We start from the raw sequence: 15,626 nt of genomic DNA on the forward strand, positions 1-15,626 counted from the left end.
AAGAACAAGGCACTCCTGAGCAGGGCTGAAGTTGGCTGCACACGTCAGGATGGGCACATGGCTGACTCTAAGCAGTGCCAGCTCCTCAGGGAAGGAATCTCCAGAGGGTGTGCAGGACACAGGAAGGCACTGGTGTTTTGGGACACTGTTCACTTGCAGGCACAGCACAACATGCCCCTGCTACACAAGAGGGTTCATTGATCAGCTCACACAGGCTGCTGCACAACCTACCAGTGCTGCTGCCCCCTCTTCCCCCAGTTCCACACCCCACTGGAGGAGAAATCCCAATACTCTTCTTACCTGCAGCCACAACAAATAATTCATCTGGGAAATTGTTTTTTTCCTCAGGACACCTGTTATGCTCTAAGTAAGGGGTTGTGGAGTACCCTCCTTGCTGCAGGAGGGGTTCAGACACCAGCCAGGCCTTGTGACATCTGCCCCCAGCGTGGGTCAAGGGGAAGGGTCAGGGCAAGGGCAGTGAGGCAGAAGGAAGTGGGGATGACTCAGAGCTGCTGTCCTCTGGATGAGGGAGCAATGGGAGATGTGCAGAAGGGCAAACCAAAACCAGGGAGAGCAGCAAAAAGCACAAAGTGGGGAGAAGGGCAAAAGACAGAGAAGCTGAGTGGCTGGTAGGGAGCAGCAGGGCAGGAAGCAGGGGCTGGGCTGGGAGTGAGGGAGCTCTTACGTTTTCTTTTAATGCCAGTTCCTTTTTCTCTCTTTCTTTTGGTTGAAGGAAAGTGCTTCTGAATTAGTGATAGAAAGACGCCTCTGAAAGTAAGATGCAAAATTTATTCCATCTACCAGCAACACGTGCTGGTTATCACATCCCAGTGTGTGTTTGGGATAGCCATGGAAGAGAGGTCAATCCACTCCATCCACGGCCACTGGCTTGGGCTCAGCCAGCCCTTGGTACAAGGTGGTCTTTGCAGCTGCAGGTGCTTTATATAGCAACCAAGAAGGAGTTTCAAATGGGAAACACTACACTGGCAAACTGTTACACCAAAAATCCAGTAAGCCCCAGTGTCCCAGCCCCTCTCTATGCCCTGAGAGCACAGACCACTGTCTGGCCATCCAACAAATGTGCTCCCCCAAAGTCCTCCGACTCCCTGGCCGTGGGCCTGCTTCCCACAAAACCAAGGGACAGAGCATGGATATGGAGTGGTTCCACGTGAATGGAAGAAAAAAAAAGTCAGAAAAAATGAAAATCAAAGGTTTCTGTGGGCTGTTCTGCAAATCAAAGAGCAGGTGTTTAAATGTTGACTGTGTGGATGAACTGTCAGGGCAACGGGGTGGTGCTGATTGAGCTCTGCTTGGGAAAAAAAAAAAATAAAGAACAAACCAACAAAAAACCCCCAAACCAAACGTTGCAAGCAACAGGTGAGAGGATGGACATGACAACTTCCCCGGGTGAGAAAAGGGAGACTTGGGAAATGGGCAGAGAGCTCCAGGACCTTGGCATGAGGGGCTGAAGGGGACAGTGACCACAGTGCTCCCCAGAGGGACAGAGCTCTGTGACTGCAGTTATGTGACACCAGGAGCTCTTGTCCTGTGTGCTGGGGTGATCCAATGGCCACTCACTCTGGAGCCTCCCAGCTGTGAAATTCCCTCATTTCCCACACTCACCCTCCCCATCTCCCTGAAAACAGAGCCCTGGGCAGGAATCCACTCACAGACCCATGTTTATTTTTAACCCCATTTCCCAGCATCTTTAAACTGCTCCTTCCCAGCACACTCCCCTCCAGAAATCCCCCAAAGTGCTGGAACACCAGGACACACATTTGGAGGCTGAGCAGCTGCCAGAAGACACTTGGTGATCTGGCCAGGGCTGTGAAACACAGAGCTCCTGCCCCTGTGGGGACAGGAGTGGGGACAATTCACACAGACAGGGACCCCTGACAGACCCCTCCTCCTGCACCTCTCAGTCAGGGACCACGCTGTCCCCTAGACTGGAGTTCTGTGACATGGAAACCAATCCAAGGGGCCAAATCACCCAACGACCTGCCAGACCTGCCCTGTGCACTGTCACCAAACTGTATTCGGTTTTCAGAAATGGGCTGGAGGCAGAGGAGTGACACAGATCAAACCAAACCCCCCTCAAGGGAGGAAAGCTCAGCCTAACCCGGCCTCACACTGCCTCGGGCATCTCTCACTGCTCCCAACTGCAGCAAAAGTCACTTAGAAGAAAATAGCTTTGCAGAACAGAGGAAACCCAAACCAACCCCAGATTTTTGTCCCCCGTCATGCAGGAACAGCCACATTCAGGGACGGGCTGGGTTTTTGGGAGGGGGAGCAGGAGCCACACTCTCTGCAGAGCAGGTAGCACAAGTCGTGCAGCTGGCTCACTCCTGACAGAGGCAGCTCTTCTGTTAGCTGGGAACAATGGCCACACAACCAGGACGCTGGGCTGTGAACTAAAAGCCAACTCTGATGGATCTAAACTCCTCAGACCACTCCTCCCTCCCCCTGCTCTACTGACACCATCTCACGGCATCATCCCAGCCTCTGCCATCACAGTAAATTCTCTTGCTCATTTCTTCTGTGTCAACAGCCTTGTTTTCCAGAGCCAGGAAACCACCAAACTACGTACCAGATCCATACAAACTACCTATGAGCTACAATTCTGGCTCTCTTTCTGCTAACTCTTTTATGTGTGTAGAGAGTAGGATCAGGCTCTTCCTCTAAGTCCATGGGAGACTTCTAAATCCAGGATGCAGCTCATACAGTCCCACTGAGGATACAGTGCCTCAGGGACCCACCTGAGTGTCCCCTCCACAGTACAGGGGGAGGTGACATCAAACTGCATTTTAAGACCTGACAGTGTTCCATCCCCCAGGGCAAAGCTTTCCCCCCGCCCCTCCAGCCTCCCACACACCCCACAAAGGAAAACAAGGTTTAACTCACTCTGCAGCAGAGACAAAGCAGTTGAGGTGCCCATCGTTCTCGTCCAGGACCTCCCTGGTGCGAGCCTCCCCCGTGGACTGCAGGCCGATGACAATGCACTGTGGGGACACAAGGGACGGGGGCACGAGGGATGGAACAGTGAGGTGCCAGAGCAGCTGCACTGCCATGGGCTTGAGGCATTTCCCAGGCTCAGGTAGCTCCCCATGGCCCCTCTTCCAGGTAAACCCATGCTGGGCCCATAGCAGGGCTCCTGAGGAAGAACCACCTCTCGAATCTATCAGCATCAACACCCCCCTGTGCTGACCCCACAGAGGGGGACTCTGAGCACAGAACCTCACTGACTGTGCTAGGAAGTTTCTGCCTAAAATCTTCAAAGTGCACCCAGACTGAAGGACAGAGCTGTACTTGAGGTGAAGGGTTTGGGACCTCTTCTAGAATTGTAGAATTACAGATTGGTTTGGCTTGGAAGGACCTTAAAGTTCATCTCATTTTAACCCCCTGCTGTTGGCAGGGACAACTACACTAGACCAGGCTGCTCCAAGCCCCATCCAACCTGGCCTTGAACAATTCCAGCTTGAACATGACTCCCCTCCCAGCCCAGCCTGCCCACACAAACAGCAGGCAACCTCTCAGGAGACGAGACCACCTTAACTCCCCAGCATCATTCACTGGGAATACTCTCAGAAACCCAGACACTGCCCTTCACTCTGCAGATAAATTCAACCTTAAAGAGGTTTCGACTGGCTGCCAAGCTGAGCAGTAATTAACTCCCTTTGGTTGCAGACTACACAAAACCCCAGGTGAGGCTAGTGGGCGCTGCTCCTATACCTTGTCCCTGGCCAGCTCCTCCCGGGCCAGCTCCACGAGCCGCCGCACCTTGGCAGCGATGCAGAGGTACTTGAAGAAGCGCTGGTGAGCCGACCAGAACTGACCCCACAGAGACTTCCGAGACTCCAGCCCGATGCAGTCAGCTGCCTGCTGGAACACCATCAGGGCCTCTGCCCACTGCAGATAATACCAAGAAGAGTGAGTTAATACAATCCCCATTGTCATTCCTGCCGTGCGGGGGGTGATCAGAAAAGTCTGAGGGTTGATAATCTGATTTAGACTCAGTGTGCATTGGGCTGAATCAACACTGGTCATCCTTTCCATCAGTAAGATGCAATTCTGCTTTGCAAATGTGGAACTTCCAAATAAAAGCAAAAAAGTCTAAGTTGTTTTGTTACATCAGCTGAGCATTCTGTACCTCTTTTCCTTCCTACGCCTGAGGTCATGGCCACATTTAGGGGCCTCACACCCTCCCACTTTTCGCTGTGCCCAAAGCATGGTCAGACCTCAGCCTCCCACTACAAGGGGCCCAGCTCACCAGCTTGGCTGCCTTGTCGTAGACAGTCTTGTACTGCTCGTCCAGAGGGATCTCCTCAATCCTGAAGGTCACCCCAGTGAAGCTGAGCTGCCGAGCAATGTACATCCCACTGACCTTCATGTCCATGGCCACGATCTCCATCGCACCGACTCCCCTGGGAGAGGACGACAGTTGTGGGACCCACCTCGGAGGCCCAGCTGTGAACCCCAGTCATGAACCCCAGCTGTGGAACCCAAGTTTTGAACCCCAGCTGCGAACCTCAGCTGTGAAACCCCAGTTGTGAAGCTCAGCTCTGAGCCCCAGCTGTGGGACCCTCCCTCTGCTCTGGGGCAGCACAGTGCAGGTCCCACTCCAGAACCAGCCCCAACCCAGATCATGCTGCCCACACCCTCCTCGGGCACTGCACCACTTCCCCACCTGCACAGGGCTGGACAGGACTCACCTCTTCTCAATCGCGTGCAAGAACTCATCGAAGGCTCGGAATGGGGTTCCCTCTCCCCAGATCCCCAGGCGGCTCATGTAAATCATGTTTTTTGGCTCCGAGGCACCTGTTGGGGCAGAAATCACTGTTAGCAAACCCACAGCACTTGGGAATAGTTGTGACTCAAGTGAAGAGAACTCTGAAGAGGTTGTCATTTGCCATTTTGCCTTTGGAGACCTTTCCAAACATCGGCCTCCCTACATTCAGTGGGTAAACATCACCAAGCAGCTGGAACAGCTGGCCAGGAACAAGTTAAACTGGAGAGAAATTAATCTGACCCACCAAAAAGTCGCTTGGGGCGTGGGGCAGATCTAAGCACACTGAGCTCCTCTCTAGCCCTGCAGCACCACTGGCCTCTCCTTACAGGATCTCACACCCATTCACACCTCAGGGTGCCCCTTCAGGTCAGAGGGGACCTCTGCCACTCTCACACCCACACCGTGGGCAGAGCAGCTCACCTGTGGCACTGGCATAGACAACCCTTGCTAGAGGCAGCTTGTTCTGCAGGTCCAGCACTGCTTTGCCCATTTTGGTAGAGCTGGCATTTTTGGCTTTGTGGCATTCATCAAACACGATCTGGAGGGGAGTGTCAGTTAAGCAAAAAGGAGCTATTTTCATCCCAAGGATGGGAGCATACAGACAATACAGCCCAGTCTCCTCCAAGCAACTGAACAACCTGTCCCAGTATCAACAGGACTGACTCATGGCCCACACATGGAATCTGCTGGCTTTGCCCAGCCCTGTGCTCTTCAGACCCAAAGTCATCCACCCCTCCCTCTCCCTTCACCTCCAAGGTGTGTCTTGCAACAGTGAGGGAGAGGAATGCTGAAAAGGTTAATCCCAGCTGCTTCTCCCCCTCCTCCTCTTAGCTGCATCCTGGGAGGAGCAGGAGGAGATCTGAGTGTGGGGGATTCCTGTCTCCCGCAGGCACTGGGCTGCTCCCACAGCTGCTCTCCGTGACTTCACATGGCCCCAAGCTCTTTGTTCCCTGCTGAAGCACAGTCACAAGAAGCAGTTCCTCTCTCTCTCCAGTTTTTGTGCCTTGGTTTTTTTAAGGATACGACTCCCTCAAAGTTTTCCCTGCACCACTCCAAAATCTGTTTTAAGCGCGTCCTGTGCTGTCCCCCGGCCTGGCTTTCACCGATCAGCGCCGAGTAGGTGGCAAAGAGGACTCCTTCTGAGGTAGCTGTGTCACCATATTTAATCTGCAGGAGGAAGAGCAGGAGCACACACATACTGATTGCTTGATTGCTGTCCCCAGCATGTCACACCCACCCCCGCCCACATTCCGTGCCGCAGCCGTGCAGGACACACATTCCCGCGCTGAGAACAAATCCCAGTCCGAGCTCAGAACAGGCAAAAAGCTGTTGGTAGCTGATGTCTTCAGCATTTGTGTTTGGCACTGAAATATGGTGATGACAGGGACTGTAAATGCCTGGAGAAGTGCCCCAGCCAATGTGTCAGCACATCTGGAAGCCTGCAGTGAACTGTGAGGACCACGCAAGGATGTAGATTTTCTGGCAAAAAAAGTGCCTCCTTTTTTTTTTAAGCAACAGTTTAGAGTCTTTCATTGCTTTGACCCTTCCTCTAGAAAATAATTTTCTCTTTGACCAGGTGAGATTGTTGCCTGTCTCGCTATCATGGGTCCCACGTGTAATGAAATACAAGGTAGGGGGAAAAACCCTGGTCCCAAGGTGAAGAAAGTTCCATTTGAAGTTTTTTGGGGCTGAAAACAAAATCCCTTTCACTCTCTTAGTGGAGCACATTCAGAGGTGTCAAACATCTGTGATTTCTATGGACTTTGTAAGAGCTGGTTGTTCAATACCATTAAAACCAGAGGAGAGGATTCAAGTGAACTGGGAGACACTGGAGAGAGGCTCAACCACAGGCCACAACAGACACCAGTTGGGGCATCTCTGTGCTCCCTACAGCTCTGTGAAATGATTCCATGAACCAGCACTGGGAAATGCTGGCCCAGGAGAGCAGAGCACATCTCACAGAGCTGCTCTCTCCACAGGATTCCTTAGGAATGGTGAAGAAGGTTCCAGCTCTGATGTACTTTCACTTGCCTGCAGACACTTCCCACTCTCTGCAGGGAACAGCTCTGTGCTCCCAGTGCAGCTCCACAATAAAAATAGCTGGAGCCCCGAGTGGGAAGAGCTGGCTGGGAGGAGGGAACAGAGGCTCTGCTGCTGCCTGAGCCTCGTCCTGCTCCACGTGCTCAGCCAGAGCCTCCAACTGCTCCAGGGGGCTGATTCCCAGAGCAGCAGTGCAGCTCTTCTCCTACCTTGTTCAGAGCATGCACAGGAATGTGGGAGGCCTCGATGTCCTTCAGGTCTCTCTCAGCATCGTACTTGAGATCATTGGAGACGCTGAACCTGCGAAGGAGATGTGGGGTGGTTTATCTCCTCCTGGGGCTGGTTATCTCCCCCAGCAGTCGGGGCTGGGTATGTCCCCGGGGAGTCAGGGCACACGGTGATTAACAGTTCCGATGATTAACAGCTCTGACTAAAGCAGGAGGAGCCGTGCAGAGCTCTCACATCTCCCACTGCCCACACACCCCAGTGTGAGATCTGACAGCCCGTCTGCCCCTCAGCACAGGCTGTGAACTGCAGCAAAGCCCCATATTCCTGGCTTTGCACCCGGGAAACCCAGGAACAACCCTCCACGACTCCAGGGAGAGAAGAGCCAGGCTTGACATCTCACCCCAAGGAGCACAAAACCTGCTATTTCACAGTGACTCATTCTCCATCTCTGCTGCAGGGGGAATATTCCCATTTCACAGGCAGCAGTCAGTCACTAAGAGGTGGAAACGACTTACCCAAGGCCACAGCATGACTCAACTCTAAAGCCAACATCAGCACTAAAGAATTCCTTGCTTCCAGATCCAAACTAACTTCAAGGTCTTACGGGAAAAGAGGAAAAAAAAAAATCCCAACAACTTACCACAGAGCTTTTTTCCTCCCTTTAAGATAATTTTCGAATATGATGCCTGCAACGGTCCTGCCCTTCCCGACTCCGGCACCGTCCCCGATCAGGAACCCAGCTCGCTGTCCATTGGGCAATAAAACTTCATGTTGCTGCAAAATCAAGAACAAAACTGAAAATTAAACGAGGTTTGCCTTTGCTAAGAGCTTTGATATGAGCACCACTTAACCCTTTCACAAATCTCACAGATGCACGTGCACTGCTCAAACAACAGCAGGAAAGGTCAGGGGTCCTGGTCAAGCTCACAAGTGGCAGGACGTGGGAAACGCCCCCAAAATGTAAAGCCCTCTGCAAGAAAAATTCAGGGTTCTTGCCTCTTAGGGAAACAGACACCACAGAAGTCCCTGGCTTCAAACAATCTCTCAAAAGGCATTTAAAATGCCAGAGGAGTTCCATCACCCAAATTCCAGTCATTTTAAAACACATGTGAACACCTGTCCCTGCAAGAGGCACTTTCTTTCAGGTGTGGGACACCTGAAGTGTAGGAGGTACCTGGCAGGCGTAGATGATGGCTTCCAGCTGTAGTGCAGACAGGGAGCCTTTGTCAGCCACAGAGTGGGGCAGGGAAAGGCTGTAGGTGATGTCAGGTGGGGGGACGCTGGACAGGGTGCTCGTCTCAACCACCAGGTCAGGATGGTGCTTCCCAATCTTGGCTACATGACAACAGAACACAGGTCAGTCGAGGTCTTTACTCCCAGGGGCACCTCCAGAGCTCATCACCCAGCCAGAGCTCAGGGCATTGTAGAGTTCTCCTAGAAAACCACAAGCCCGGGAGGTGCCACAGCAAACACACAATTAAATTAGGTTGGTCCACAATGAAGTGAACAGAACTTCCCAAGGCAACACTCACATTTTGAAGGGATATATTCTGCATAGGTCTCTGTCTGCCCCAACTCTTCCGTTTCCTCCTCCTCACCTTCATCTTCCTCCTCTGCAGGAGCCTGAGACTGAAGAAAACAGCATTGACCCAATATTAATGTTCTTGCTGAGCTACAGATATGTGTGGTGCTGTGCCTGGCCTCAAACTACCACTGAAACCATGCCCCAAAGCCACAACCCCCCTAAACACAATCCATCTCATTTCCAGACTAGGGAAAGCCATCCAGAAGCAGTGGGAGCCCACCCCAGGGGCTCTAAGAGCTGCCAAAAGCCTGGTTCTCACCAAACTGGGGAAAGATGTTTGCACCACTTTTGGCATGGGCTGTGGGGTCATGTGAACCCTGCCCTGCCTGCCTTGAGCAGGCACCTGGCCCAGATTTACACCCAGCACTGTGCCCACAGCAGAGAGCAAAGTCCTGAGCGCCCCAAGTGTTCCTTAACACAGCGAGGTTCCCCTCTGGGAAATGTAAGACATTTCTGGGAAAGGGCTGGGACTTGTGCCTGTCTGAGTTTCTTGCCTCACTCCCTCTGAAGGGAAAAAGGTCAGAACTGCTCCCCCCAGCACTGGGATGTCACCAGGAGCATCCCACTGAGGCCAGCACAGCTCTCACCTGGTAGCTGATGAGGAGTGGGGTGTTGGGGACAGCAGGAACGTGGTCACTGGAGCTGTTCAGGCCAGGGAACGGTGTGCTGGGAGAGAACAGCTGGAACACAGAGGGTGCAGGTGAGGAAGGGCAAACACGGAGAGGCACCAACAAAGATGCTTGGGCACTGTGATCCCTGGACCATGCAGCTTGCTAGGAGAGAGTCCACTAGAGACTCCAGAAGGAGAGAGAGCTCCCAAGATACTCCGGGCTGAGGAGATCCTTTGCTCCCACACAAACAAATTCACCCTGGAATTTCCCGAGAGAGAGCAAGGTCAGGCCAGCAGCTCATGGCATTCAAAGCAATCAGCAACTCCAGGAGCAGCACTACTCCAAGTTTACAGCCTGTGCAGAGCGCCAGGCTCAATGACAGACCCATGCTCCACCAGAGAAAGATGGGAAGTTCTTAGGGATAAACATTCCTATTTTTAAACAAAATTTAAGAAAAAATAAAAAGAAGAAAGAAAAAACCCACCCTCCATTCCTGGAAGCCTGAGTCAGAATTACCAGAAGGAAGCTGGACAGAGGAACTGTTTTCAGTGCCAGCAAATCTGGAGCGCAGGTGAAACATCCCCACCTACAAATCCAAGCTCAGTTTGGTCTCGGACAGGAGAAAGGCCAGGGGCTGCTGCAAGGGCAGGATGTGTTCTCGCAGCTCCAGCAGCAGGAAGCGAATGCACGGCTGAGTTTGCATCACAAAAATCCCCAAAGCACAAACCTTTGCTATCCCAACCCAGCTCTGGCACTCAGCATTCCACCTCGGGAATCACAGAGGAAGCAACAGGAACAACCTTGGCTGTAAAGGAGCATTTCAAAACCACCCACACAGGTGAGAATGTGCTGTGGGGGCCAAAGCAGGTGGGAGCAGGAGCTGCAGTGGGAGATGGATCATCCACCTGTACAATTCCTGACTTTCCCTACTCTCCCTCACCTCCTGGTTCGACTTTCTCCTCCCTCTGTGCTAAGGGCACCCAGAGAAGAGGAAGACAGATCCATGAGAGCACAGGGCTGGAAGCAGGAGAGAGACTGACAATTGCACAATCACAGCCTCGCCCTCACTCCTGCTTTCCTCTCTGCATTATTCTCCATTTTGTCCCACCTTGCCGTGAGTTCCCTGGAAAGGGAATCAATCCCACGTGGCTGCTAAGCCAACCTCCCTCTGTGTAAATCGCTTCCCTGGGTTCTGAGCTGGGAGAAGGCTGCTCACATCTTGAACATACTGTGAATGAGCAACACAAAACTGCATCAGCAGCTCACAGATTCCAGTCACAGACTTCCAAGGCTGGGCTGTGCTTCCCAGCCTTAAAAACACTGGGAATGTGTGAGATGGATGACAGAAAATACAATGTATGACAGGGACTATTTTTAAAAGGTTATTTCACAACTCCATTACAATCAAAGCTGTTTTGTCTGCTGCTCCTGCAAATATTTCACAGGGTGGCAGCTCTTCCCTCTCTGCCCATTCCTGAGTGATAAACAGAGCCAATATATTGGATACAGCTCCTTTCCTCGGGATAACAGCTCTCCCCACAGGCACAAGGAAGCACTTCTGTGTCCAGCCCTTTCCACTTTGATCCCAAATAACCTCCAGCTTCAGTGCTGGGCACCTCAATCCAGGGATTCTCAGCGACCTAGGAATGTTTCTTTTTAAAGAGCACAAAGCACAAGGCTGTTCTTGTACCTGGGATCTACAGGTGGGTCTCCCCCAGGATGCACCCAGCTTGGCTCCTGGGATGTCCCATGCATCAGAACTGTGAGAGAATGATGTTCCTGCTCTGTCTGGGTCCCTGAGACAAAGGTCCTGGAAAAATTACACTCCTGATAACCCAGCAGCGGGCTGTGGGTCAGAGCTGGCTGCACAGCCACAGCTGAGGGATGTCCTGGATCACAGGAATCAGGATGTAATGTGACTGATGTTCCACCACTGTAGCTTAGTGACTGCTCTGGCTGCTCAAAAGACAAAATTCCTGCAATTCTATGGAAAACTACAATGGTGTGGAGATGTGGGGAGAGACAAGATTATGTAAGCTGCTGATACCCCTGTGCAGAGGCCAGTGGTGAGTCAATCTGGCAGTTCTTTCATCCAGTGTCCCGGTACACGGTGCCACTTTCACACAAAAAATGAAACCAAAATCTCCTGTCCAGGATGCACCTCACTGACACCACCTCAGGAAATGTTACTCAGTTAAAAAACAGCCCAAAAAAGGCAGCAACCCCGCCCCAACTGCCTCAGCAAGCACAGATAAGACAACATTTAAAATTAGCTGGCGATTCCTTTCCAAAGGAAGTCGTTTATAAATGGAATTCCAAGGAGTTAATTGGCCTTATCTGAGCCCAAGAGCTCAGCAGGACACAAGGGGCGAGGGCAGGACGTGAGGAACAGCATGGGACACGAGGGACAGGGAACATCACAGGGACAGGGACTCTGCTGGAGATCCTGCTGTGCTCACACAAGTCAGTCTCACACTTACACAACCTTTATTTCTCCCTTGTTTTCTTCACGCTGGATTTAGAACAGCATTTTCCAGTAACTTTTGTTATGCACTCCACAGACACAGAACTCCAGGATTTTCTAGGCATTGAAGGTCTCAACCAGAGTTCACATGTTTGGAAAGAGGCCACCACAGAATGATTTCTGCAGGGATTTGGGCTTCTACATAAAAACCAAACAACAATATGAGAACCGGAGCAATGTGGCTCCTCTGTCCTGGAGGATGTATCTGCTCTCCAGCATTTTTAACCATCTAATTTGCAAGCCTGGGATTAAAGCCTGCAGCCATTTCTTGTGTCCCAATTGCTCAGCTCTCTTCCTGTTGCCTCAAACTGACAAGTTCCAACTGGCCCAAGGCTTGCAGACCGCTCAGGGAAGCACAATCAGAGACACTGAGCACAGCAGAGCCTGTAAAAGTAACAGTGACTACCCCAGTTGCCTCCTGGGGTAGCCACTTTGGCTGTTTTTCCCTTCTTCTTCCTAAGAGAGTGACCTACAATGGAAATGCGAGGCACAGATGGACAGACACGGCAAGAGCTGAGACCCAGATCCAGTGGATGTGGATCATGTGGCTCCAACAACCTCCAGAGCCAGTTGGTGCCTGTGGTGCCCATGCCAGTCCCCCAGCTGAGGCAGAGCAGAGAGCAGAAGGCTGGTGAAAATGCCCCAAAATGCCCACAATCAGGTGATGCTGAAGGACTGCAGGGAGCTCCCGCACCCCAGAAAAGTCTGGGATGTAAAAGCTTGCAGGGACTTGGACTCACAAAGTAAACACAAATGGTGAGTCTTAAGTTGAGACAGTTATTTAGTCATCGTTACTGAACTATTTGCCATGGTGAACAAACAGAAGGTGCTGCTGTGGGGGGATGTTATTGATCCATGCGAGGGTGGTTTTCCTGGAGTCCCTCAGTATTCCTGAGCACCCTGGACCTGCTGAATGTTTGAGGGATAGATCCTCCTCAGGATGTACCCACCTGCCACGGCTGCCAGGAGAAAGAGCTACAGCCTGCACTGCAGTCTCGAGGAGTGCACGAATCCCTCTGAGAGGGGATTCCCTCCTGCTTCCAGGAGACTGAACACCACTTCACCCTTTCCCTCCTCCAGTAAAGCTGGGAACGGCGGAATAACATCACCACACCTCAAACTTCACCCGAAGGAACTGGGTTGGTTTCTTAATTGCTCGATAAAACCCCCATGGGATGAAGCCTGAGGTACCCCCTGTCTGCTGGGAGGATGGGAAAGGAGCAGACCCTACCTCAATCTGGTTCTGCTGCGGCATGTTCACATCCCAAAGTGTTGGCACATGGTTCAGGCTGTCGGTGGGCAGAAAGTCCTTGGGATCCGCGATGTCTGAGAGGGAATCCGGAGGGGACGAGAAGATGGAGTTGTTGTTGGAGAGCTCATCGAGGTATGAAGAATCCTGGAACAGAGGCACGGCCACGGTTGGAGGAGGCAGGATGAGACCAGAGAGCTCCTTCCTCACTCAGCCAGCAAGATCTAAATTCTTGCTGTTCAATGATCGGCTCCACTACTTTGCGCCCCCCACAGACCCCAGAAATTAACCTGATACTGAGGACACACTCTGTGGGGCTGTTTGAAAATCTGTTTCTTGAAAAAGCAGGAAAAGCCCTGGCCAGGAGTGTGGGTACACAGTCTGTGGGCTGTGCACATCCCTGCACCATGGACTGGGAGAGAGAGGAGCATCCAACAAGGCATTGCTCAACTTCACTTTGTGTTTGATTAAAAAAGGCTGCTGAGGGGTGCAAAGGCTTCAGCTTGACCCCAAAGGACTTGCAGATTTCACTCATGTGCAGGGGCCCCCAGCTACACCTGATCACAGTGTGGCTAATTCACTGCAATTTCCAACATAGCACTACCTGGAACCTGTGGGAAACATCCCTCTCCTCCTGGCAAGTTCTGCACACACGAGGCTGCCAGGAGCAGGGGAAGGAGTGCTGATGTCACCTGGATTTGAATCTAGGTAAATCCAGGCAGATCTACCAATCCTCTTCCCAAGGGCCAGCCCCAGCCCGGACAAGAAATGTGCTTCAGCAACAGGGACCAGCTTCTGCCCTTGTTCTTTTTTCTGGTGACTGGGCTGGATGGTTTGCAACTCTTTTATTTGGTGCCAGCCCAGTGATGCTCTTGGTTTGAGTCACACAGACTTTGGCTCAGAAAGAGCCATCAATCCTCTCCCTAACATCAAGCCCTGCTCTGGTTTCCCAGTTTCAGGTGCCAAGAACCAAGAGCCGACAAGCACTTCTTGCTCTGCATTCTCCACTGTGGCACAGACCCTGCCCCTTTCCCAACACCATCCCATCACCTCAGCCCTCCTCCCACACCAAACAGCATTTTCAAATTTTGTTAAAGCAGAAAAAAATTTGCTGTTAATTAAAAGCAACATACTTCCAGCACCAAACTCCAGCACTCAGGTCTGGCTGGAGATGAGCCTCTCTCCCTGAAGGAAGGGCAAATGGACCGACAGGTCTGTTTTGGTGGCCCCACAGATGCTGCCAACACGGGTGGATCTGTGGTTGCTCACAGCCGTGCCAGTGCAGCCCAGCCAGAGCACCAGGGTAACCCACCAGGCTGCTGCCAGCAGAGCCAAGGGCTGGTACAGGAGGAGTCGCTGCTCACTTCCAGTAAAGGGCCAACTTCCCACTACAGGCAGAAAGGCAGCCAAAGACTCTTCAAAGTCACTTAGCCCTGCCTGACATAAACCCAGGAGCAGCTGAGCGTGGCCCTGCTGTTCCCAAGAGCTTCAGGCCAAGAGCTGGGTCAGACTCCCCAGATTGCTATCAAAAGTTATGGGCTTGTAGTGTTTAAACCACTGGGACACGTGCCCTTCCCCTTCTGCCCAGGGATGTCTCGTTTGGCCAGCGTGTGCCCTGAAGCCATCAGTGCAGGTGCTGGAAGCACTCCAGCAGTGGCAGGTGTGATGTGGGGAGTTTGGATTCCTCAATTACCAACTGGTGGACCTAAAGACTTAGGGAGCGCGGGGGGCGCTTCCTGGGCAGCTCCTGCTCCTGATATTTCTGTGGCTATTTTAGGATTACCCAGAGATCAAGGCACCCGGATTTATCACCTTGGAATTACGGGACCTCTGGACTCCCCTTCACACTCGAGAAAGCAGAACACCACTTGGGTGGATCTGGCCATGGCCAGAGTGAGTGGCCAGTGCAGGAGCCAGATGGTGTCAGATCCCACCTGGTCCCATTGCTGAGACACTTCCAAGCAGAGTTTGTTCACCTGCAAAGGGCACTGGCAGAGGCTGGGGAAGGAGGAAACATCTGCACACCCGTGTCATGGCAGGGGAGGCTGTGGGGCAGCACGGAGTGGCCATCAGGGTCCCAACAATAGGCAAGGGCTGGGCTGGAATAGCAACAGGATATGGGAAAGTCTCATGACCCAAGCCGAGACATTCCAGCAAACGTCACCCAGCCCCTAGCCCCCCCAGGGAAGACTCCAGCCCCACCACTGGGCTGAACTGGGGAGAAGAAACCAGCCTCCAAGGCAGAGGGAGGACAATACTCCTCTTGGAAGTGATGCAGCGATCCCATCCTCTGCCAGCATTACCGAGGCATTACTCACAAACTTCCAGGGTCTCTCATTTGTCTTAACTAATTGCATTAACTAAAGAGCACTAAAGTTCATCACCTGCCAGCCTCTCTGCCCCAAGAACTTCCACCACCACCTCTGTGAATTTATCAAACCCAGGGTAACTGTTTAACACAAGACCACGGATAACCACAACCAGTACAAACCATGCCTGGACTAATCACACCACTGGTTTATCTGCTGCAAATGGGAGCAGCTGCCTTGGTGACTGACCTCAGGGAAAAGGAAGGACCATCACCTCAACCAAAAGCACAGGGT

The 15,626-nt window shown here is 52.3% G+C and overlaps 1 protein-coding gene across 4 annotated transcripts in view; it reads right to left on the minus strand.

The window, feature by feature from the left end:
• The window catches only part of SBNO2 (strawberry notch homolog 2), a 46,598-nt gene that overhangs the window by 9,334 nt on the left and 21,638 nt on the right, over window positions 1-15,626 (minus strand). For all 4 annotated transcript variants that reach the window (XM_066205803.1, XM_066205800.1, XM_066205801.1 and 1 more), the window contains 13 exons: window positions 13,006-13,170; window positions 9,227-9,319; window positions 8,587-8,683; window positions 8,229-8,389; window positions 7,695-7,828; window positions 7,036-7,126; window positions 5,810-5,953; window positions 5,207-5,324; window positions 4,710-4,815; window positions 4,268-4,421; window positions 3,730-3,906; window positions 2,902-2,999; window positions 686-768 (listed from right to left, as the gene is read on the minus strand). In XM_066205803.1, coding sequence (XP_066061900.1) covers window positions 686-768; window positions 2,902-2,999; window positions 3,730-3,906; window positions 4,268-4,421; window positions 4,710-4,815; window positions 5,207-5,324; window positions 5,810-5,953; window positions 7,036-7,126; window positions 7,695-7,828; window positions 8,229-8,389; window positions 8,587-8,683; window positions 9,227-9,319; window positions 13,006-13,170 — 1,621 coding nt within the window. The remainder of the gene's footprint in view (window positions 1-685; window positions 769-2,901; window positions 3,000-3,729; window positions 3,907-4,267; window positions 4,422-4,709; window positions 4,816-5,206; window positions 5,325-5,809; window positions 5,954-7,035; window positions 7,127-7,694; window positions 7,829-8,228; window positions 8,390-8,586; window positions 8,684-9,226; window positions 9,320-13,005; window positions 13,171-15,626) is intronic.

This window comes from Chamaea fasciata, unplaced genomic scaffold, assembly GCF_029207755.1.
Source record: "Chamaea fasciata isolate MVZ Bird 193981 ecotype frontalis unplaced genomic scaffold, bChaFas1.0.hap1 SCAF_28, whole genome shotgun sequence".
Classification (NCBI taxonomy): domain Eukaryota; kingdom Metazoa; phylum Chordata; class Aves; order Passeriformes; family Sylviidae; genus Chamaea; species Chamaea fasciata.